Source organism: Uloborus diversus, chromosome 4 (genome assembly GCF_026930045.1).
Source record: "Uloborus diversus isolate 005 chromosome 4, Udiv.v.3.1, whole genome shotgun sequence".
Taxonomy (NCBI): domain Eukaryota; kingdom Metazoa; phylum Arthropoda; class Arachnida; order Araneae; family Uloboridae; genus Uloborus; species Uloborus diversus.
In genome coordinates this window covers 17514267-17540299 of record NC_072734.1, presented here as the reverse complement: position 1 = coordinate 17540299, position 26033 = coordinate 17514267, and the positions used below count along the sequence as shown (strand labels likewise).

Genomic DNA, 26033 nt, shown 5'->3' with positions numbered 1-26033 from the left:
AGAGAAAGAAAAATAATAATGATGTTGAAGGGGGTTGAAAAAGGAAGTTGAAAGGGAAAGTAATAATAATAATGATGATGCAAGACACCAAACATTTTGAAAAAATGCTGAAACTTTTTAGAATTAATTAAAATGCAATCCCTTCCTATTTTTAGCCTACTTTCCCAGTAAAAGTCAAAAAAAGATGAAAAAAGCATGAAAGAAGGCTTAATGCATCTTGAAAATATCGCGAAAAACAAAAAAGTCAAAAATAAATAAAATAATTAAATAAATATCAAAAATTTAAAAATTGAAAAGTAGGGCATTGAGATGGGGAAAAATGTCTGTCAGTCTGTCTGTCCCCCCCCCCCCCTAATAACTTTTGAGTGAATAGTCTGATTTGAACAATTTTTTTTTGTTCGAAAGATCTCGGTGAGGACACCTCATTCCTATATTTCATTTTTTGATTTGAACTTTTTTTGTTCAATTTCGAACAGTTAAAAAAAAACTTAACATTAGCACCTACAGGGAAATTCAAGGCAATTCCGAACGGTGAGGCGAATTTGCTTCAAACAAACTTGGTAGGAAAAAGCTTTTGATGAAAAACTTGTATATAAAATATCTTTTTGATTTGAACAATTTTCTGTTCAATTTTGAATAGTTCAAATCCCTTAATATTAGCGCCTACGGGGAAACTGAAAGTCAATGTAGATTCCATACTTGAAGGCCGATTTACTTCAAATAAATTTGTTGGAAATAGCTCTTGACGCAAAACTCCAGGCTCTGACTCCTAGAATTTAAGGGCACCTGACTCCGACTCCTACTCCCAACAATTAATCAGATTCCGACTTCGACTCTGATTTCTTAGCTTTGGCAAAAATTTATACACGGAGGACAAATGACTGACTCCGATTCTTGGATATTCGACTTCGACTCCTTTATCCCAAAATGAAATTGACTCAGACTCCACAGCTATGGTTTTAACTGTGAAATAATTATTGTTGATATGACTTGTTTTTATTTTCACACTAAAGTTTTAATTTAGGTATTCAGTTTTCGGCGGATAAACTCGAAGTCATTTATGTTTCTACATAAAGATATCTGCAGACGATTTTTTTTTTTTTTTTGACAATGAAAATTATTTCTTTAAGTTGACATTTTATTGTTTTCATTTATTTTGGTAAGAGCTTTAATTCATTTAAAAAATTATTTTTGGCAGCAGGGAAAAAAAGAAACGATTTTTTTTTTTTTTTGACATGATGTATTTATTTTAATGAGCTTATTAATATTAATTATTATTCTTTCGTTTTGAAAGTTGTTAAAAAAAATTTAATGGAAAAAAGTGTATTAGCTGCTTTGTTTAAAACGTGCTGCTATTTTATTTTATTTTTTACGCATTTAATTTTTTAGATGAGTGAAGAATAATTTATTCCTAGAAATCAGCTTAAAATATTTAAAAAATGTTTGAAACAATTTGCGATTTTAGCTATTTTTGAGAATATTGATCAAGTAATACAAAGTAGTATGGGTCTATGGGAAAATAGGCTCGTTCAATTCTAGACGGAACTTCTTTTTGATTAGCCTATGTTGCAGATTTACAAATGTTTTAATGCCTCTGATTACAAGGAATAAAAGAAGAAATACTATTACTTTATTTTAACACTTAGAAATAAGATAATTGATTGGAAAAGTAGGCATAATCAACTTTCTTACTATATTCGCTTCTACAGGGTTCCAAGCGACACAGTTGCAAGGTCTGCTTTGTTTGGGAACTGTTGAAATAATAATAAAATCAGAAATATATTTTATCAGAATTTGTAGTAACTTCACAAAAAAATTAAAAAACATTTTAAAGCTGAAATTTAGTAGGTTATGCAACTAAGTTATGTTCTAGAACATTAATCAACAAAATTTTAGTTTTGCACATTTCATGCAAATATACATAAAAAAAACATATAAATTACATTAGTTATGGTAATGAAAAAAGGTATGCAAGAATCCAATATAAATACAATAATATTTTCACAATTTGAGTGTTTCAATAATATATTATTTTTTATGCTTATCTTTTTTTTTCCTTGCAAAATGGTGAATTGCCCGCATTTTTCATTAGGCTACAAATTGAAAGAAAAGCTAAGACTAGAAACAGCAAACAAATATACTTAGATCAAAATATAAAACTTACTAAGCTCTCTACCAGATATTTCAGCATCTTTTGAACCAATCGGATCAAGACTAAAAACAAATACAATTAAAATATACATATGTTTGCATAATTACATAAAAACTATTGATAAATAAGAAAAAAGCTATTTTTCAGATAATATTCCAACTAATATTTCAGATTAAAAAATGAAATAATAAATGAAATGAAAATCAACAGAAATTAGTTAATATGCGCCCCCCCCCCCCCTCATACTTGTCTGCTTCTGCTTTTAAAATATTCTAAAAAACATTATAGAATAAAATATTTGGATGTTATTCTCATTTTGATATGCACAAAGTGGAGAATTTTAGGTTTGTGCCCAATTTCAGAAATACTGACTTTGTGGCACTTCGGCAGAGTTTGAAAGCAGTTTTTTCTTCTGGATTGGACAATAGCGATGTGAATCTTCAGTGGGCAGAGTTTAAGGAAAATCTAGCGAATACGGTTAGGGATCATGTTCCTTTTCGGAAAAGAAAAGGGTGGTCAACACTAAAATTTGGCCAATGTGGTTCTCCAGGGAAACTAAAGACGCTCTAAATTACAAGCAAGCTGTTTTTCATAGGTTTTAGAGAAACAGGTCACAGTGCAGATAGGCTCCAATATTGTAAGGCAAGGCGTAAATTTAAGTATTTGGTACGGATTCAGAAAAGAGAGTTGGAGCAAAGACTGGCAGATAACATAAACAGGAATCCCAAGAGGTTTTTTGCATACGCTAATTCGGGGGAAAGTTCGAAATAGTCATATTGGGCCACTGGTTGATGAGCACGGAATTTTAATTCAGGACGACAGTGATATTGCTAATGTTCTTAATAACTTTTTTTTCGAGTGTTTTTAACGATAACTGTATCTCAACAGTTGACACCAACAAGACACAAGCTATAGTACAGCTTGAAGACTTTGTATTTTCCAGGGATGACGTTTTACTTCATTTGAAAAGAATTAAAGAGACTAAGGCTCCGGGGCCAGATAATATTTATCCGAAAATTTTAGTTGAATGTGCAGAGGAATTATTTGATGTAATCGCAAACATTTTCAGTGCTTCTTATAATTCGGGGACAGTGCCAGAGGACTGGAAGCTGGCTAACATTACACCGCTCTTCAAGAAAGGGTCTAAAGGGAGTGCGGGAAATTATAGACCTGTGAGTCTAACTTCGGTGGTTTGCAAAATTTTTGAAACATTGATGAAAATTAAGGTAGTAAATTTTCTAGAGACTAATAATCTATTGACTAGTTTTCAGTACGGTTTCAGGAAAGGTAAATCTTGTGCAACTAATTTATTACATTTCTATGACAAAGTTACCATGGCTTTGGACAATAAGAAGCCTGTAGATGTTGTTTACATTGATTTTCAAAAAGCTTTCGATAAGGTACCGCATGTTGCTCTACTTAGCAAATTAGCTGATATAGGAATAGGAGGGAAAACTTTCATTTGGGGTTAAAAATTGGCTGACCGGAAGGAAACAAAGAGTAGTTGTAAGGGGAAATTATTCAAATTGGAGTGAGGTCTTAAGCGGGGTTCCTCAAGGATCAGTGTTAGGGCCTGTTTTGTTCATTGTCTTTATGAACGATATTCACAAAAATATTTCTGGGAACATGAATTGTTTTGCTGATGATGTCAAAGTTATGGGGACTGTAGAAAATGAAGAACAAGCAAATCAGCTGCAAGAGGATCTAGATCATATTACGGAGTGGGCTGATAAATGGGGGTATGGCTGTTAATGTTGGGAAATGTCAAGTGCTACATTTAGGGCATGGAAATAAGTGTACAAGTTATTATTTGCAAGGTTCAGTCATTAGTCAGGCAGACAAAGTTACTGATCTGGGGGGTCCTAATAAGTCAGGATTTAAAGTTTAGCCAACAGTGCAGCATTGCTAGCAACAAAGCCAATAAGATGCTTGGGTTATCAATAGATCTATTTCAAATAAATCTAAAGAAGTTCTTCTGCCCTTATATAGAAGTTTGGTAAGACCCCATTTGGAGTATGCTGTTCAGTTTTGGTCTCCTTATCTTAAGAAAGACATTAATGTATTGGAAAGGGTTCAAAGGCGGGCTACAAGGCGAATAAGTGGACTTTCCCACTTAGATTATGATTCCAGGCTTAGAAGGCTAAAAATGTACAGTCTTGAGCAAAGAAGAGACCGAGGGGACATGATTCAGCTGTTTAAATTTATTTAAAACGAAAGATGTTACGGGGCTAAAGTTTAGCACTGAAAACAGGACAAGGGGTCATTGTTTTAAGCTATTTAAATCTCAGGCTAACATGGATATTAGGAAAAATTATTATTTTAGCAGGGTTGTGGAACCTTGGAACAGCTTACCGGAAGAGGTGGTAATGAGCAAAGGAGTAGACAGTTTTAAGAGGGCCATTGATCTTCACTGGGGATTGTAAATTGACTAGGACCAGTCTAGCTGGGCCCAGAGCCTGTTGCTGGTCGTCACTTTTGTATTTGTATTTGTATATATATAATAGCGAATTCACTGATCGAGTAACGCTGATGTCACCAACAATAAAGCTCGCCCCATGGCATGATAATTTGATCATATTTTTTTGATAATGTTTGACATGGCAGGGAAAGGCTTTATTTTGACAAGGCTGAACTGGATCCATGTCAGACTATGTCAGACTGGAGACTATGTCATTTCAGGGAATGAAGAAACAAAACGAAAAAAGTGGTCAACAATGAATGCTATCTACTGCAGTTTAGAGTTAATCCACTGGAGTTAAGGTTAAAATTTCAACAATCAAAATATCATCAAACAGGCAATTGCTTCATTCAAATGTCTTTTTTTTTTTGGAAACAAACAGTATTTGAAAAGAAACCATCAATATAAAAGATTTCATGCCATGCATTACCAACAGCTCAACAGAACATCTTCACAAATTGTGTTTACCTTTCAAGTACGACTCGGCCATTTGCCATTCCAACAGCAAGTAAAAGAGGATGATCTATTTTAGGATACCAAGAATAGCACTGGAAATAGATAGAATAGTCATTTTATTAAACATCGCTTTTTGGAAACATATAAAATATTTTTATTTTAAAAACCAAGCTATTGTTTATAAACGAGAAAATGCTCCAGTAGTCGGCCATAGAAACCCAGTGCTCGTACATGCATGAGCTAGTAGTCAACCGTTTTCATTTTCGTTACTCTTATGAGGTGTAAGTGAATAAATTTGAACAAAATTGAATGCAAAACTTACAGCATAGCAGTGCACTTAAAGAATTATTATTCCAGTAATTACGAAGGAATTTTGCATTCTGGATGTCTTCATAATGTTTATCTTTACATTATCTTCTAAACTGCAATCAGTTTGAATATGCATTTCATGCAATATTTTTTTTTATTGTCTATCTTCTACATCAGCAATTCTCAACCTATGAGGGGGGATGCAAAAGAATATCAAGGTGGCGAGAGAAGGGACGTTAGGGTATATCAGATAAAACAAAATAAACCCTCTCATTAATATTGTGAAAGTGACTAATGTGTACGACAACCTCAATTGGATCCTAAATTACCTCAAAAAATTGTATTTATTTCTTTTCATCTTGGATTTCATACGTTCTAATAAAAAAGCTGTTCAAAAAAAAAAAGATTTGAACAGTTGAGTTAAATTTTACGTGTGAAATTATCTAGATTTTTCCTTATTTACTTGCTTTCAGTTATCCATATCAGCTCCAGTTTCCAAATAGATTGCTTCTATTAAACATACGGAGGGGGGGGGGGGGGTAACCTCATGTCAGTCTCAAAGGGGCTGTAGAGCCTGAAAGTTTGAAACCCTTGTTCTATGTCATTGATTAAAATGATATCATATGCTGAGAAAGAAGAAATTTGATAAATAGAAAGGACCTGGGTTAAGCCAGAATTTTCTTTTTAAGGGGGGAAAGGCATTTTGAATACTTCTAAAACATGAGAATTTAGACTCCCCTCTCCCCCTACCCTGGCACAAAAAAGTTTTAGTGTTAACTGTTTATGTTAACATTAAGACTGAACGAAAAAGTTGATAGAATTCATGACCGATAAAGAACAAATTATTGATCGATATGATCGACATTTGACTAGTCTATTTTCTTTAGAACAAAACTTCAACCTACGGAACACAAAATTAAAATTGTAGTTTTGGAAATCATTTCTCTTCAAAACAATAAAAGAAAAAATCCTTTTACTTAAAAGATTAGCAATCAAGGTCACGTCTAAAGCAAAATTTATCATAAAAAACAATGGTACTTCACGAACTACAGTGAGATAAATTATGTAGGCTCGTCCGTATTTTCAAAGTTTTCCAGCGGGAGGGGGGGGGGGCAAAGGGTATGAATTCAGTTCATTTGAAAGGGAAAAACATCAAAATACAAGCAAAAATGCATATTTGCATTATATTGTGAAAATCCAGAGGGGGCAATTCCCCCCCCCCCCATTGATTGTCCAAATGACAGGCCTGTATGTAGATAATTGAAATTCAGACATTTGGGGTGTTATGAAGATAATCATACATCCTTCAACAAGAATATTAATAACCAATGAATAAACTAAAATGGAATTAGTAGCCACATAATGCAATTTTGAAGCTAAGTCAGCATTATTTTAAACAAGAAATAAATTTTGATTTTCTAGAGAAGAAAAACCAATGAAATAAATATTTGGCTATGGAAGCAGTAATAAAAAGTATTACCAACATTTGAAATAATTAGCCTTAGTCAAATCAAACCATAAACGAAAGATGGTTTGATAAGAAAGTTGATAAATCAAAATTTTGTAATAACATGTTAAGTAATAGAACATTTATTCTAAATGCAACACTGGACTAAATTTACAACACCAGTTTTCAAGAATTCTTTGTTAAAATCAACTTTAGAGGCAATAACCCCCTTTTGTCAAAAAAAGTTTCGGCATTTTAAACATTTTTTTTAGAAGAAATAACGTCAGAAAGGGAATTTTTTCTCAAAACAGCTTAATTGCCACTGTGTCAATACTTTAATTAGTATTTGATGAACATTAGAAAATCCATATTAGGTACGCAGTTGACTACTGGGCAGATCAACAAAACAATATAGAACCAGTGGCCAATCTGCTATGGGCGACTGTTGGAAATGAATTCAGCACCCAGTGGTCGACCACCCCTCTAAAAATAATCGAGTCAAAGAAAGAGTTTAATTTTTAATTGAAACGTAATGTTATACTATCCATTAAAACATAAGTAAAAGCAAATTTAAATCAGAACGAATAAAATAAGGGTACTTAACATTTAAAGACGATGTGTCTTCTTAAGAAAAAAATAAGCAGAATCACAAACTAGGATGATGGACACACCATTTAAAATAAAATGACTCATTACTACTTTATAAAACGTACTTACAATTTCACTGTTGTTGGATGATAATTGGGGACAGGTTAAGGAATGTGGGAATGCATCATATCTGATTTTGAGTTATATATATTCTATTTAAAAGCAGTTTTATATCCCTGTGGCCAACTACTGGAGACTGGCCGACTACTGGAGCACTTACCCAATATCAAAATATCGGATATTTTTGAACCCTGCAGCTGTATGATAAAAGGCGAAATTGGAGAAATTCTTTGTTTAGTTGCTATTAGACAGAAGTAACAATTTCATTAATAAATTCATTAGCCCCTTCTTTGAAATAGAGACCACTTTTAAAAATCACAGCCAAATGACATTAAAATATATATATGTTTGAATTAATTAATGCAAATGAAATACTTTCAATAAAATGGTTCATAAAGGCTGCATCTTGATTTTGGTGGAAAATATTTTAGCAGTTACTTAATGAGTCATTTGTACAATTAATGATCATTAAGTCATTTTTATGAGGTGACGGTTGAGAGATGATTTTTATTGCCTTTTTTTTTCATTCAGTTGCCCATTAACCAGGGTTGGCAAAAACTCGGGGTTTTTAAAAAAGCCCATGGACCCAGGGTTTATTGGGTTTTTTTAAATAAAACCCAAAAAAACCCAACTAAAGCTGGGTTTTTTAAAAGAAATGTGTTTTTTTTTTTAAATCTTTTTTCAGGGAAAATGGGGTGCTTGTAGCATATTGTAGTGTAAGTATATGGACAAAGCACAAAAATTGTCTTGGGGTAAAAATACTGGAAAATTCAGCGTTTTCTGAAGAAAAGTAAAAAAGACAACGAAACCCAAGAATGGTGAAGTTTAAGATTTTTTAGTTTCCATGATTACCAACAGTTAGGGCAAAGTTACTTCTCGAGTGATAAAATCTGTTGTTCGTTTTTAATTACTACATTTTTTTTTGCATTTTACTTTATTGTATTTCATTTTGTTATGCAAAACTACTGTAGAACATCAAAGTAGTTTAAATCCCTTTTTACTGAATTCAGCTTAATCAAGACATTTCTTTGAACTTTATGTTGACTGTTTCTATTTCTGTGTACAGAGTAAGAAATATTAAACTTTTTGTAAGATAATGAAAGTATTGTACATCCTATTCTGTTTTCTGTTCGACCGTTTGAAAAACCTGTTAATTTCTAAAACATATACGTTGTTTATTTGAGATTTGTGACATGTTGGTTTGCAGAAAATAATTCACATGAAAGACTTATAGCTAGCGTAGTTTCTTCTGTACAATCTACAAATATCGAGAAAATCAGACGTGACAGGACTTAGTCCAGAAAATTTGAGTTATTTATTGACCAGTTAAAGAAAAAGTTAAATATATTTATTTAAAATCTTTGAAGTATTTTTTTTAATGCCGTTAAGAGTTAAGAAATACTATTAAAGTTAAAAATTCCTTTTTTATGTCCATTGTCTGTGGTGAAGAAAAAATAAAAAAGAAGTTTAAATTGTGAAAGTATTTAAATTAATTATTGTTTTAAAAAACTTCTCAGAAAATTAAAAAAAAACCAAAAGTGGGTTAAATAATGGGGTTTTTTAAATGGGTTTTTTCAAAAAAACCCATTGGGTCCAACCCAATTGGGTCCAATCTGGCCAACCCTGCCATTAACTGGTGTCGAAGTCGAACACTGATTTTGCCCTCTACTGTATGAAATAGGTGCAAGCAATTTTGTGTCTCATTCACATTTGATTAATTCACATTTGATTAATTGTACATATTTGGCAAAAGGGAAAATATTTATCATATCAGGGGTCGGAGCAGGGATTCAAAAAGATCTAAGACACAGTTTTGACAAAATTTTAGATTATTTTTAAGACAATTAAAGTCAGATATCAACAAAAACAAACCGTACTTTAGTGGCAAGTTTACAAAAATCTTGTTACAGTGAAACCTCTGTAAGTTGACAACTTGTGGTGCAGTACTTTAGTGGTCAAATTACTAAGGACGTTTCATATGATTCAGCCAAATTTGGTGTATATTGGTGGTCAAGATAGAAAGGTGATCAACTTACAAGGGTGGTCAACTTTACAGGTTTTACTGTATTATGAACATTCTAAAAGGTACATTAAAATATAATAATTCTGACAGATACATTAGGCTACAAGAAACCCTGAGACATTCTAGTTAAAATTAAAGCAATTTTCAAAATAAACTTCATCCAGTAAATAACATTAAAACTTTATTAAAATAAATATTCCTCCAAGGTGATTGTGCTACAAAATACATCATTTTAAAAAGAAATTTAATTTTAAAGTGAAGATTGTAGATAGCAGTGTTCTGCTATCTACAAATCAATACCATACCGCGGGTTTGCCAAGCTCTGGGGAAATTAGGACAACTCCAACCTCTGTCATACAAAAAAAAAAAAAAAAACAGAGCAAAATAAATTAATTTAATTTTGCAATAGAAAAAACTAAATTTCAAATGAAAAATTTAATCAACCTAGAACTAACTTCAATTTGTATGGTTGAAGGTCTATTACTTTCTTCTCTGTCTGACTAAAGAGATTAAATTTCAGTGTGGGATGGCAGGATTCCTGCCAAAATGTTTCTTTTAAAATATTCTGCTGAGAATTTAGAAGCATGTCTGTGAAAATGCAGAAATTTGCTTCCCACTAAAGTACAGAAAACTTCAATTCATCTTAATCTATTTTAAATTTTTTTGATACAATTTTAAACTTTTATTAAAATTTAGAACACTTCTTAAACTTTTTTTTTTTAACTTATGTGGAGAAGTGAAGGAAAGTAGGAAAATCTTGTAAAAAATGCAGCAATATGCATTTAAAAAAATTTTTCTGCATTTATATGTACTAAACGTCAAAAGGGGTGAAAATTAGCAATTATATATGCACATATTCAAAAGATTGTTTTGTAATATGTGCAAAAATAAATAAATCTTTATACATAAATGGCTACTTCTGTGTTTATGTATGTCCAGGGTAATCTTCAAAACTACTGGAACGATTTTAACCATTTTTTCACCATAGATAGCTACATTATCAGGGAGCAAATTAGGCTATAATTTATTCCTAAAAAACGTAGTTTAAAAACGTTGTGATAGAAAACAGTAAATGTCATGTAATTTCCCCATTAAATGATTAAACGTAAAACCCATTGTTACGAAAATTCGTTGCCTTACAACAGCAATATTAAAAGTAATCATAATGAAAGTTTTGAATCAAGGCTTCTTTGGAGTAAGCATGACATTTATTGCTTTTTTTACGAATTGTATCCTCATCTTTATACATAAATGGCTACTTCTGTATGTATGCCCATGGTCAACTTCAAAACTACTGGACCAATTGTAACCATTTTTTCACCACAGACAGCTACAATATCAGGGAGCAACTCAAGCTATAATTTATGCCTAAAAAACTTAGTTTAAAAACGTGATGATGGAAAACAGGAAATGTCATGTAATTTCCCCATTAAATGATTGAATATAAACCCATTGTTACGAAAATTCGTTGCCTTACAACAGCAATATTAAAAGTAATCATAAAGAAAATTTTGAATCAAGGCTTCTCCGGAGCAAACATGAGTTTAAAGTCATCTAAACATTTGGAAACTCTACGTTTTGCACACTTAGAGAAACATAGTAGAGAGCTTTTTTTTTCTTTTTGTGTGTGTGTACTATTTAATTAAATAAAGCGCACGTTTATTTTAGTGATCTTTATTTTTGTTAGTTCATATTTTGAAAATTCTTCAAATTTTTATATGCTTAAATTTGTCCTTTTGTTTCTAAATGAATACTCTTTCGTTCTCTATACTTATTGCTATTATACTTTTATGGGTAAGAAAGAAGCTCGATTTTTAATCACGTCAAAGAGGTGTGTTTTGATTTCTTTCAGTTAAAACAGAAAACAAAAGAAAGTAGCGATTGTTTCTCACAATTATTACTGACCCAAGCAATGCTGGGTATTTTTGCTAGTAATTAAATAAGTAAAAAATGAAAGTAAAAAAAAACTAAGGCATTTTAAAAATCGAAATAGTATTTATTTTTCAAATTGAAAAAATGGGTTATATTACTAAATTTGAACATAAGATATTAATTGTCAAATGAGCACGCATGAGAAACTTTCAGTTCTTTCTTTTACTAAAAATTAAAAAAAAATGTTATGAGGGTCACGTAATTCGACCCAATTAGGATTTTGATTGCATCGTAAAAAGAGGCGTATGTAAGGACTATTTATTATTAAGTAGATAGAGATTTTTATTTAAAAAAAAAAAACATATTATGAATGGAAGTTAATTATTTTTTTAAACAACTTCGTTAAAATTAGTTTTAATAAAGCTGTCAAGCTAAGAAAAGAGAACAGTACAATATTATCATAAGTGATTATTGTAAATAAATTTTTGAACTTAAGAAAAAAAATATATTAAACAAAAACTTCCCTCAAAATAATTTGTTTTTGGCTTTGATTGCAAACAAGATCGCTAAAGACAGTAAAGACTTAACCGAAAGGAGACTTAAACAAGTTCACACATTAGAGGGCTTCAAGTTCTAGAATGATTATGAAATTAATTTGTTCTTCAGAGAAAATCTGTGTAGATCTTCAAAAGTTTCTAATTGACTAAGTCTTGTCAGCCTGAAAACTGTGGGATGACATAAGGGGGGGGGGGGGTATTAAAAGAAAGAAGCCAAATTTGCAAGCATTACTTTCGAAAAGAAGACGTTGATGACACCATGTTATTTGTCATATAAAAGAGAAACGAACGTTTGCATCATAGGCATTTATATTACAGTCTGCAAAAGATAACTCATAGCTCATTATCCGCCCCCCCCCCACCTCCATACAATGATCCTCATTATGGAAACTTTTGATTTCCAATGAGATGTGCCATGAGCCATCCCATCCCTATCACAATAGCAGTATAACAGTAATAAAAGAACAACAAACAAAGGAGGGTAATAAAAAGGAGGAAATATATCTTGTTCTTTAATTAATTGCATATTCTTCAGGGGGGGGGGGGGAATGTGCTTTTAGCAGTCTGTTGCCAGTGAGGGACTTTCCATCGACACTGGCAAAATGCAGGCCACACAGACCGATACCCCCAACCCATCACCACCACCTTCCCGGAGGACAAAGTTCCAAATTTTCTATAATTTCCTTTTTTTAAATATTTACATAGTAAAACAAGTATTCCAAATTTGCTTAGGGGGTTGGGGGACAGTTGGCCTCCTCTGGGGTGGGGGAGGCGGGGGGCACGGCCTGGCCCGGAGAGATGCCTGAAAGAAACACAGGGTGGCGACGGGAACTGAAAAAAAGTTCCTTGACTTTTCCCTGATTAAGTTCACCAAATGTCACTGATTTACGTTACCAATGATAATGGTTTTCTTTCTTTGTTCTACTTGAAATCTATTGTATGTTAACATAAAATGCAGTATTTCAAACGTTTTAAGTTGTGTAAAGTTGTTGAACTAAAGATATATTTTAAAAAGATGCTACTTTTTTAATAAAACGGTTTAAAAAAAACATATCAAGTCAATTGTTTTGGGAAAAAAAACCCATACAAAACACTATATTAAATTTTTCTACATGGAAAGATTATAGAAAATTTAAAAAAAAAAAAAAAAAACTTTACATCCAGAAACCACTTAGCATAAGAATTTTAAGATACTATTAAAACTAATCTTAAAAACATATTTGTATTTATGATAGAACTAAAAAGTAATTGAAATTATTTTGAACTAAGGTTTCAAGCAGTATAATAATTGTTGCAAGAATAACAAGTAATAGTGAATGAATAGAAGTAATGTAGTTATTCTTATATAACTAATTGACATATTTATGCAAAACAGTAAAAACCATCTGACATCCATTCACAGGGAGCATTTCTCTAATCAAGAACATAGGTTTTAATGAATGAATACAGCATTTTAACAATAAAAAAATAAAGATATTTACTTAAGTACACAAGTTAACTCTATTTTAAATGAGTTCAGTATGTAACGAAAAAAAATCTTAGATTGCTTTTGTAACAAACAATTTTGAAACGTAAGGGGAAAAAAAGCAATTAGTTAATTACAAAATATATAAAAGAAGAATACAACTTGGTTATTAAATTAAAGTATCACTTAAGTCTGAAGAAAAGAAAACCTTTATAATCTGCGGTGACAACAAATAGTATAAAAACAAAGTTTTTTTTATTGAAAGTTCAATTTTAGCAATTAAATTAAAAACGCAAAGAAGTAATAACTTTTAAGCTTTTATAGTATTAATTCAAAAACCAAAGATTTCTTCTTGAAATCGTGATTACAGTATGCTAATTACTTCGAGACAATGGAATAAAGGCAAAGGAGCTAAGGCATTAATGAAGGCTTCCTGTATGGTTGTTTATTTTACGTAGCATTGAAAGCGTAAAAGGAAATTTCAAGCTAGGTAAAATAAACAACCAAACAGACACAGAAGCAATCTTAGGAAGTTCATCCTGTGGTTAATAAGTATGATTCAATACTTTGACGTTGAGGAAAAAAGATGCACAAATATGCGGCACTGTATAATCGCACCTCAGTAATTTTACTTTTTTTTGAACAGATAATTGGCGGAAAATGCGTAGGGAATTAGAGTACTTAATTTTGTAAAGCAAAAAAAAAATTTTTTCCTTCATAAAATCAATTTTTCGATTTTTCGTTATTTTTTCAAAATTCCCTCATTTTTCCCTGATTAATAAAGTTCTCTGAAGTTTCCCTGATCAGTCGTCACCCTGAAACACTGTTGAATGAGTTACAAAGCCTCTACATAATAAACACACAAAATGATTGATTGTTTTTATTTGAAAAAAAAAAAGACCTGTTTCGAAGTTTTGTGAAATAAAATCTGGTTTTTAACAAATGTAACAGTAAAATGATAGACACAAAACAAAAATTCAATGTTTTTTCAAAGCTTTTAAAGTATATCAGAGCTTTACTTTTAGGTATTGATGATCAGAACTGCTGTTGATCAGGTTGGCACATGTATATTCAGATAATGGTATAGCTGAAAAATAAATAAATAATAAGTATAAAATTTATACTTCATAAAAAAAAACTGTGTTTCAACAGAAAGAATTACATTCATTAAATTAAAAAATTTAATGCTGATAGTATCATAACAACTTTAAGACACTGATTATTAAGATTATAGAGCAGGAATAGCTGCTATATCACTAACAAACGTTGCGAATATCAATTATGTGAGCCACAAATTTATCACCTGGAATTAATGAATTTATTCTAATTGATTTTCATTTACATTTCAAAAAGAGCAACATATTTTGGTGTTTACAAACCAAACCAAATCCAGAAGCATGACAGACCATGGGGTCAAAGGCCTACTTGCCCATCTCAGTCTTCCTGACCAAGGGATCTGGGGTGCTAGACAGATGTTCCAGTTAGGTGGTCAGCCAAATGCGGAACCCCCAGGGTTTAGTATCCAAAGCATGCTTGGTACTCATTTTATCGACCCACTCAATGGATGAACGGCTGAGTTGCCATGCCTGATCCGGGGATAGAACCTGTACCTGAGGCATGGAAGCGATACCACTGAGCTATGCGGCTTCCGATATTTACAAAAGGTAAGGGAAAAAAATATTTAAAAAAAAATTAATTTGAATTTTGACATCTTGAATTCAAATAATGTTTTTCGCAATCACGAATGTGTGTATGTAGGCGTGTGTGTTTGTGTGTGGCATATGTGTATGTAGGTATGTGTTTGTGTGCAGGCATAAGTGTGTGAGTAGTTGTGTGTATGAATGAGTGTGTATGTGGGGGAGAGGTATGTGTATGTGTGTGTAGGCATGTGTGTTTGTGTCTTTGTGCTAGCATAAGTGTGTGGGTAGTTGTGTGTATGAATGTGTGTGGGGGGGGTATGTGTATGTGTGTGTGTAGTCATATGTGTTTGTATCTGTGTGCAGGCATGAATGTGTGGGTAGTTGTGTGTATGTTTTTGTGTGTGTATGTATGTGTAGGTGTCTGTATTTATGTGTGTGTGTATGTGTGTGCATGCGTGTTTGTAGTTGGTATGTATGCGCGTGTGTGTAGGACATGGATGCAACCTGGAGACGGCTTTCGCTATAGGAGCAGCATCGTGAGGATCCGGTCGATGGTGATGGTGCGGAGGGAAATAAAATCACAGGACATCAAAACAGTCAAGTGAGAACAATAAGCAATCGTGATTGCTCAAAAAAAAAAAAAAAAAATCTAGATTTTCTTTTTATAACATGTTATTTTCAACTTGCATTCAGATTTAGATCAATATTGTTATCTGACTGAAGGCCTAGATAGATTGCTAGATCTACATTCATGCAGAGAGATCAGATGCGATTTGCAACATAATACTTCACAGGTTCAAGAATTTTTTATGTCATTGTAAAAAAAGGTAATTATTGTGATGGCTGTATCGTCACAATACAAAAAACAAACATCATGTGAGGTTTTTAATCATGATACAGAAAGCAAAACCTTTCATTATCAGAGTTCAATGTGTGTACCATTTGTGGACAAGGGATGAACTTGAGTACCGATTAGATGTGTTTTGAGCAACAAAAGGTGCACATATTGAACTCTGGTAATGAAAGATATTTTCTGTTTAATAAAATGATTTAACAGTCCACATGATGCTTTGTTTTCCTTACTGTGGCAATACAGTCATCACAGTAAAGATTATGATTCCAGGCTTAGAAGGCTAAAAATGTACAGTCTTGAGCAAAGAAGAGACCGAGAGGACATGATTCAGCTGTTTAAATTTATTAAAACGAAAGATGTTACGGGGCTAAAGTTTAGCACTGAAAACAGGACAAGGGGTCATTGTTTTAAGCTACTTAAATCTCAGGCTAACATGGATATTAGGAAAAATTATTATTTTAGCAGGGTAGTGGAACCTTGGAACAGCTTACCGGAAGAGGTGGTAATGAGCAAAGGAGTAGACAGTTTTAAGAGGGCCATTGATCTTCACTGGGGATTGTAAATTGACTAGGACCAGTCTAGCTGGGCCCAGAGCCTGTTGCTGGTCGTCACTTTTGTATTTGTATTTGTATTTAAAAGACTTATTATTACACGGTTTTTCTTAAAAAATTCTTACCCCTGTGAAGTATTATGGTGCAAACCGCATATTCATATGACAGTTTTTTGTTTTTCTATGAATTTTTTAAATGCATCATGAACTTTTTGAATACCCTGTATTTTAAAATTTAAGCATTTAATGTTTTTGGAAAAAAAAAAAAAATGAAACTAACATACAGGTCCAAGTATAAAAATGCATATTAATGCACAATGCAATTATTTATTTTTAACCTTTTCTACCATTTCATATTTTAAAATTAATGGATCATAACTTAAGTGGATTTTTCGGACCATTGAATTTTTGTTGCTGATATCTACTCTAATGATTATATCGACATTCTTCGAGTTTTTACAATAGTTATCAATTACTGCTGACAATATTATTTTTACCATGTGATTCATTAAGGCTATTCAAATTAAATGTAACAGTTTGTTTCCAGCTTTAAAAATAGGTAAATCAGCAAAGTATATTAAATTCTCATAACCTGGAAGAATCAAATTATGCGTCAGGTTAATTTTAGTTACCTGATGGTTTTACAAATCCTTCTTTTAGCTCTTCCACTTCATATAGTTGGATATCTGTACTCACTGTTATAAACCTTTAAAGAAAACAAATAAATGAATGACACATACAAAATAATGAGTACCGTAGTAGATACAGTACATGCCAGATTTTAGGAACTGCCTTCGACAGCGGGGAAAGTTCGTTTAAAAAATTTCATAAAATTGAAATGCTATGAAAACTATTTACTAAGAATGGGTCATTCTTCAAAAAGTGTAACTTTTCTGCCACATGCCTTTTACTGTAACAACTTTAAGGAACTTTTCTTTTCCCCAGTAAATCATAATATTTTCAGTTTATGTATAATTAGACTTTATAGGGGAAAAGGGAGCTCATGTAAACACGGGGCACATGTGAACAAGGAGTGTTTTACTAAGAGTGCTTCAAGCAAAAAATCTGGAAAAATTCTCAAATAAGGACAGTACCAGTTGTACTTCTTGGACAAACATTTAGAGCCAATGAGCCATTTTATGTGTCTGTGCTGGCACCTTCTTTGTTTTAGCAGGTGTTGAAATTTTTTTTTTACTGTTTTCTTCACGTGAAAGTATTTTCAAACCTAACTGCAATGCTAAACTTAAGTATTACGTACCATTGTATGAACATTCAAGTAAATTTATGACAATGTTTAAATTTTTTCATCAAATTAAAAATTATTTGCTTCTGCGAGTTAGCTCTAAATTAGAAGATGGGGCAAAAGTGAATGGTTCTCATAGCCGCTCTCCGTAATATTATTCTTAGTGAAGGATATTGAAAGTGTTAAAAAATGTATAAATATTTATAATTATTATTTTCCTCTAATTGATTTGTAAATTCATTGTTAATTGTTATTAATATTTATTTATGTTTATTATTTTTATTTTAAAATTTTTTTGTTACTAAAGTTAACTAAATTTTTAATTAATTCAATAATTTAATGTCATATAATACTTACAGGAAATAAAAAGACAAAATATTTTCATTTAATTAAAAACTGATGCTCAAAATCATTTTAAAATACATTATCAAACAATGTGTGAAGCTTAAAAGCAAAATATATATAGAATAACTCTTGCATAATAAAAAGTTGTTTGAATTATGTAGTTATATCATGTTTTTTTTTAGTCTATTCAGTGATCAGAACAGGCTACGAGGCTAAAGAATTTGACAGTGAGCAGTAATATATTCGGAAAAAAATATTTTCTTAGGGGAACAATTACTGTACGATTGAATCTAATGCAGTATAGGTTACAATCCTTTCAACGTATTTGTTACTTAGGTATATGTTCATATTGAAGAATTTTCCTTTAAAATGTAATGCCTATCCAGCATTTTTTACCCATGTTCATATGTTCCCCTCCATAGGGGCACATGTGAACAAATGAAGACATTTCTTAAAAATACTATAAAGTAGAGAAACAATTTTTTAAAAAATCACAAAAAACTTCATGACACAAAGAAAAGTTTATTCATTCATAGGGATCTTTTGCATTGAGAAATTGATAATATTTTTTGAAAAATAAAGAATTGAAAAACATTGTTTACATGTGCCCCCTTTTCCCCTACCTGGTTTCTGGAGATCCCAGTAAAAATAGACGAATACAAAAAAGATAAATTTTATTAAAAAGAAATGAAAACTTTAGGACAATAATGTAAATAAATATTAAGAGCACAAAAATGCAAAATTTAATCTAAATACAAGGTTGAAATCCTAAACCAAATGATTTGAAAACCATCTATTAGGGGGGGGGACTAAAAAGAGACCAGACTAAGTTAACCAAGTTTCTGACAAGTTAAACAGTTTGAAAAGTTAGAAATACTTTTGATCCACCTTTGGCAGAACAAAGTCATACCTATTTGCTTCACTAGGAGACCATGCTACATCTACTTTCATTGCGCACATTTTCAAAACTATTTCTTTCAGGACAGTTTATTTTCAAACACTTGCACTTCAATACATCAACTCCATGTAATCATAATCTGAAAAGAGGGAAAAAAATATTTGAATTTTACATTATTCTTGGACTTATAGATCAATCAATAACAAAATAGATAAAATGAAAATAAGTCAAGAAACATTGTATTTCATGTATTTAATACCAAGATAAGCAGTTTTTTCGGAAAAAGAGAAGTTTATATTAATCTATTCTGAAAATTATAGAAATATTGATAAAGATTCACTGAACTATCATTTGTTGCACCCTGACAAAGGATACTCAATAATAGGCTTGAAAATTGTAGTTTTAACTATGACAAAATATTTGAAATTATTCAATTGTTTTTATATGGATACATAAATTAAATATAGAGTAACATTGACTAACTGAATTTTTGTTTCTAAAGAACAGTTGCTAAATGGTTTTATTCATTACAACTGCAAACTGAAATTGTTGTTAATATAAACATAAGAATGGATGGACAACATTTTTATGGAGTTAAGGTTATTAAAAAATATAAACAAAAGCATTAAAAAAGGAAATTTCAAAAAAAAAAAAAAAAGCAGACCTGCACACAGGGGTATGCACAGAAATTTTGGGGTGAGTCACAAATGACTTTTATGGGCCCCCACCATATTATTTAACCCCCTCCCCCTCCCAACATATATTTCATCCTCATTTTAAAACTCTCAGGCCTCATTAAGGCTTGGGCCAACAAGTGTCCCTTCTCTCCCCCTTGCCTGCACAAAAAAGGGTTACAAGGAAACCCAAACATTTTTTTTAACATTGCTGTTTAGATTTTTACTTTTAAGCACAACATTTTCAATCCTTTGAAACCATTCATTACATTATATATTCATTCACATTCATTTCTTATGAAGACATATTATGGAAAAATAATACCTTTCTGATCTTCTTTCACATCATTATAAATAGAAAACTAGGCAATTTTTAATTCCTGGCGAAATTAATGCCATGGACATCACAGTCGGTTCAAAATTCATCAGTATCTAAAAGTAAAGCGTAATTAGTATACTGCAAATGAAACAAAAACTATAAAAAACAGTAATACTCTTTTCCAAATGAGACACAGAAATACTGCACACTATAAAGTAAATTTTTTAGTTTAAAAACTTCTGAAGCCAATCGAACAGTTTAGCAAAAGAATAAGTAAAATGGTAAATGTGTGAATATCTGAAAACCAGCCTTCAATATTTTCATTTGTTTTTATTCTATAATCCACACTATATCCATGGTTTTCTTTATTATGATGTTGCAGTGATGGTAGGAGGCTGTTGTTTCAAACTTTGAAGTTTTCAGGTCTTTAATTTTTTTTCGATGTGAAAAGTGTTAGAAGGAAGAAGTTGTCAGCAACATTTTGAGACAAAATTTTTTCATTTGATGCCTTGAGAAACCCAGGTGCCAAATTTGACTTTCGTATCGCATCGAAGCTTTTCTTTCGTGACTAATATTTGAAACCCATTATTGCTGTGAAGAATAAATTTGAAAAAGCAATTTTTAAATGCAATCACTTTTGTCTTTGAATTTTTTTCTTTCATATTTTACAGATCTTTTTTAAAAATTTGGTACCCGGCAGTAAGTAGCACCTCTAATTGTTAAATATATTTATGTATAGTATATATTTGACTCACTAAAAATGACACCTAAATTGTTTATTTTAACCCTTCGAAACTTATCTTAGCTATCATCATAAGACCTGAATTCAAATTTTTATTTCTAACACTGCAAGGCATCAAATTTAATGCCTAAATTTTACACCTTATCAAACTTTTTCTCTGAATTTAAAATGATTGCAATCTGCAATTAACCTAAAAGAATAAAAAGAAACCTTTATTCATTTTCTTAAAAAAATGCATGATTGCATTATTTCTGTTCAGTAAACTATATTTATTTATTTTTTATAACCTCATGCATGTATGAGTTGTCGAAAAGGGCAACAAGATATTTTATCTTGATGCCTAAAAAACTTATTTTAGGCATCATGACAAATAAATTTAAATTCTTAATTCTAATAACGTATACATGAAATACACTGCCAGCTCAGTCATTCCAGCCAAGGACTGCAGTTTTATGCTTATTAGTACTCATCAGCCCAGCATAGGAAGTGACCGAGCTGGAGGTGGAAAACCTCTTAAGGAAGCCAAGAGTGCCAAACAAACTGGTAGCTAATATAGCAGGTGTCTGTCCAGGATTTTTCACAGGGTCCGTTTTTTGTGAAAAATCAAATAATTTTGCAAAAAAAAAGTTTTTTTTTTTTGGTTTAAACGAAATTTTAGAACTTAAGAGAGAGCAGAAACTGCATCATTTAAACTTAAAGTTATGTGTTTTCCTCTTCTATGTTGAGAATATCATTCTGGAGTGTTTTTCTAGTGTTTGGCAGGGGGGGGGGGGGGCATCTCTCTCTCAAGTAGAAATATTTATTTACCATTCTAGATTATGTTAAAATTATACTAGAAATATTTCTGTAGAATATTTAAAATAATTGTAACCAAAAAAAAAAAATCAGACAAGGGATCGGCATATAACTTTTTGACCCAAGACACTCTTAAAAAGCACAGAATTTTTTTTAAAACTTGAAAATTCCATGATTTTAACAAAAATAAAAAGAGATTTTATTTGTTTATCTCTTAACAAAGTGTACTAAACATCAAAAATTAAAAAAATCGGCTTCCCATAGCGGATGCAAAGAGATAGCAATAGGGAAGTTTTCGATTTTTCAATTTTATTTTTATATGATAGAGTAACATGTATGAACATCATAGGTGGAAAAAAAATTTGCGATACAATAAGTAGTTTTTTTTTAAATTATTTTTTAAAGTTCAAGCGCTTATGACGTCAAATGGCATAGGAAGTGATGTCATGCGCTCTTCCGATAGGGGAGAAGCCGAAGGTCACGCATTCGACTTCGAAGATGAAACGTAAAAGGCTTACCTCCCTCGCGTTTCTGGAACATTAAACCTACCATCCTCTCGGAAATATTCGAATATCATACAAATACAAATGTGACGACCAGCAACAGGCTCTGGGCCCAGCTAGGCTGGTCCCAATCAATTAATTAGTCCCCAATGAAGATCAATGGCCCTCTTAAAGCTATTCACTCCCTTGCTCATTACTGCCTCTTCCGGTAAGCTATTCCAAGTGCCCACGACCCTGCTAAAGTAGTAGTTTTTCCTGATTTCCAAGTTAACCTGAGATTTAAATAGCTTAAAACAATGACCCCTTGTCCTGCTTTCCCCGCAAAAATTTAATCCATTTACATCTTTCATTTTGATAAATTTAAATAACTGAATCATGTCCCCTCTGACTCTCCTTTGCTCCAGGCTATACATGTTAAGCCTATTAAGTCTGGTATCATAATCTAAATCTGAGAGTCCCCTTGCTAATTTAGTTACCCTTCTTTGAACCCTTTCCAATACAAAAATATCTTTCTTCAGATAAGGCGACCAAAACTGAACAGCATACTCCAAATGAGGTCTTACTAAACTCCTATATAAAGGCAGAAGAACTTTCTTAGATTTGTTTGAAATAGATCTATTGATAAACCCAAGCATTTTGTTGGCTTTGTTACTAGCAATACTGCACTGTTGACTAAACTTGAAGCCCTGATTAATAAAGATACCCAGATCCATAACATTTTCTGCCTGATTTATGACTGAACCCTGTAAACGATATCTCATACGTTTATTTCTATGACCTAAGTGTAGCACTTGACATTTCCCTACATTAACTGCCATACCCTATTTATCTGCCCACTTAGTAATATGATCTAAATCCTCTTGCAGCTGTTTTACTTGTTCTTCATCTTCGACAATCCCCATTCGACATCATTGATGTTACATGAGGAAGATTATTTAGATTGTGCTTTAACGAATCCGGTCTCCATAGTGTGTTCCGCGTCTCCATAGTCAAAAAGGATTATTGAATTTCTAAAAAATAAAAATATCAGCACGCTCAAAATGTCCCTAGCGAAGACAAGGGATCTTCGGCGGAAGGCTGCCCATTCGCGCCCTGTGATGCAAGCTCGTGACGTTTCAGAAGAGCGCACTTTTGCGCGTGGATTTTTAAAAATTCTTTTAAAATCAACCACAGTGTTTTAAAATTCGGCGATGGTGAATTTTTTAGTTTTGAGGGTCAATACACAATATCCAATAGCCAAAATATGAACATTTAATAGGTTGCAACTTCCCTTTAAGTGAAGGCATCAAAAGTATAAAAACAGCTTGTAAAAGAAAAATTTTTGATAAAATTATTTTTAAATTGCATTTTAGAGTCCTATGATTAACATATCATTAATATTTCTGAACACAGTTGAAGCAAAAAAAAAAAAAAAAAATTAAAACCATTGATTCAGCATTTTAATTTTTGACTCATAAAAGAAAATAGAGTTTTGCTTTAAAAACTAGAAATGAGAGTTCTAACAAAAATAACAAAACTTTTCATTTATTTGCATCCTAATAAAGCGAAGTTAGCTTGAAAACAGAACAAAATATGATTCTTATGTCGGATGTTAAAAGATAGCATTTTTTCAAAATGTAGACATCTAAAGAAAAAAAAACGGCAAGTTAAAAAAGTTTATTTAAAGTTAATTATCCTTGTTAGCATCAAAAAATCAAACCCATATAATTTTCTCCCAAAATAACAGTTAAACATTGCACAGCACCATAAAAATGCAAATATTGGCAAGCTGGTAAAATGATGATAATATTTTCTAGTCAAGACATTATAAAAGTTTAATGCTAGACACTAAATGGTGATAATTTTCAAGTTGGTAACCCTCTCTGAAGCGATCATATATTTTCCCCTCCCTTACTATTCCTTTGCAGTTCTAAGTTCATTTCGTTGATATATGATATTATTATTTATTATTATTATTTATTAAATAATGAGTGGGGAGAAAAGTGCTTACCAACGCCTTTTCAGGAAAGTTTACAACAATACAGCTGCTGTGATAAAAATTAGCTGTGATAAAACAAACAAAATTATTTAAAACCAAACCTATTTTCAGCTGTTAATTTCTTTCCAAGAAACAAACAACAAGCATTACATTTATTTGGCAGTAGCAAATATTCATCGCTTGCAGGATCATCACAAGAGTGCAGATTTTTTTTTCTTTGCAAAATTAGCAGCTTTTGTATAAGCTGATCCCTCTAATTTGACTTTAAAAAAGATTCCAAAAACTATTGGTTAAATGTGCGTTATTTTGCTTTCAGATTTGCTCTTTCAATAAACAATTTGTGAAAGATCCGTTCTTGTTTATCAGAATTTTGTGAAGGGTTTGTTTTGGTTGATCGGGATTTTGTGAAAAGTCCGTTTTGGTTGATTGGATCTTTGTGAAGGGTCCGTTAACGGACCCAAATATCCTCTAGCCAGACCCCTGTATAGAATTAGCACTCTGACCAGATAAGTGACCGAAGTAATGGTTCGGTTCAACTCGAAAACTGAAGGCAAGGCATGGTATTTTCAGTAAGTAACCGCCCTAAAAATCTAACACTAGTCAGTAGCCCACTCAAGATCTTTAACTAGGGAAGATTACTATATCTGTTCAAGACCTAGAAATGAGTGTGGTTGTAAGTGACGACTGCCATATGCAATTGGAATTACTTCATATGAATAAATAAAAACACTATACAGTATAGGACACCAAATCCGGAATGCTCGCGACCGCAACCTTTCAGCACTTTGGAATTTTATGGATTTTGGATTCAGACTTAAAAATAGTAAAGACTCTCCTATTGTGCAGTACTTGTGACGTTTTTCCTGGTTTTGCTAATGTCACGAGTTGAATTTTCTTTTACTCTTTGATCAGTCTGAATGAACGTATACTTCATTATTACAAAAAATACACCAACAGCTCAGTTATTCCATCCAAAAACTGCAGTTTCGTGCTTTAAAGCACTCACCAGCCCAGAATAGGAAGTAACTGAGCTGGAGGTTGCAGTCACTCAAAAAAACTTTCTCTGGATAAAACAGAAAATGACAGGGGATGAGATGCGTTTTGTTTTTATTTTTAACATTTGGAATGTTTTAATATTTTGTATTTAAAAATTAAAACATTCAAGAGTAATGCATTTCAAAAATTCCAGTCACTCACCGCTCCTTTTCCACCTAACGATGTTCAAGTTTTTTCTAGAAAAGTAAAGTAAAAATACCCTTGAATAAATTTTTGATTTTCATTGCGTGAAATATGATTTTTAAAATTATCTCTGCATAACGCAAGTTTCTTCGCTTTTCATAGATATGAACAAATAAACCACATTTGACACAAAAAAAAGTCAAAAGGGAAGTGTTCTCAACATACTAATGACAGAAAAAACACTATACTTGTCAATAACAACTATACCTTTTCATACCCAATGTATCAAAGTATAACACAATAATGCCTTTTTTATGCGTTACAAACTTTAGGCAAAGCTTAAGGATTTCTCAGCGAACCATATTTGATATTTTTTATTCCTTTTTTCTCAACACAATTTTTAAATTTATTTGTTTATCTACTGAAATCTCCCCCACACGAGTTTTTCAAAGTTCGGGTGGCGGATGTACACAACACATGATTTGTGGAAAGCTTGATTGATTGTCCAGCGTTATATTTGAGCAAGGCTCAGCAACATTTCAACTGGTCAACAGTTAAGAAAGTAGAATAACAGAAGAGCATTTTTTTTTTGAGCAATCACGATTGCTTATTGTTCTCATTTGACTGTTTTTGGCGTTACGCTGATTTTTCCCACCGCCACCCTCCGCACCATCACCGTGGACCGGCTGGCTCCTCACGATGCTGCTCCTATAGCGAAAGCCGTCTCCAGGTTGCATCCATGTCCTACACACACGCGCATACATACACAACTACACACACACACGCGCACATACACACACACATACACATACACACACATACACACATACAAACACTTACACACACGCATACATACAGACACCCACA

The 26033-nt window shown here is 32.1% G+C and overlaps 1 protein-coding gene across 1 annotated transcript in view; it reads right to left on the bottom strand.

Moving 5' to 3' along the window:
* Window positions 1-25622, bottom strand: part of LOC129220004 (GATOR complex protein MIOS-like) — a 79852-nt gene extending 54230 nt beyond the window's left edge. The window contains 8 exon segments of the mRNA XM_054854330.1: window positions 1693-1751; window positions 2165-2214; window positions 5079-5158; window positions 14467-14534; window positions 17123-17196; window positions 18989-19115; window positions 19976-20082; window positions 25434-25622. Coding sequence (XP_054710305.1) covers window positions 1693-1751; window positions 2165-2214; window positions 5079-5158; window positions 14467-14534; window positions 17123-17196; window positions 18989-19038 — 381 coding nt within the window. The 5' untranslated portion in view covers window positions 19039-19115; window positions 19976-20082; window positions 25434-25622.
* Between the last annotated feature and the right edge of the window lie 411 nt (window positions 25623-26033).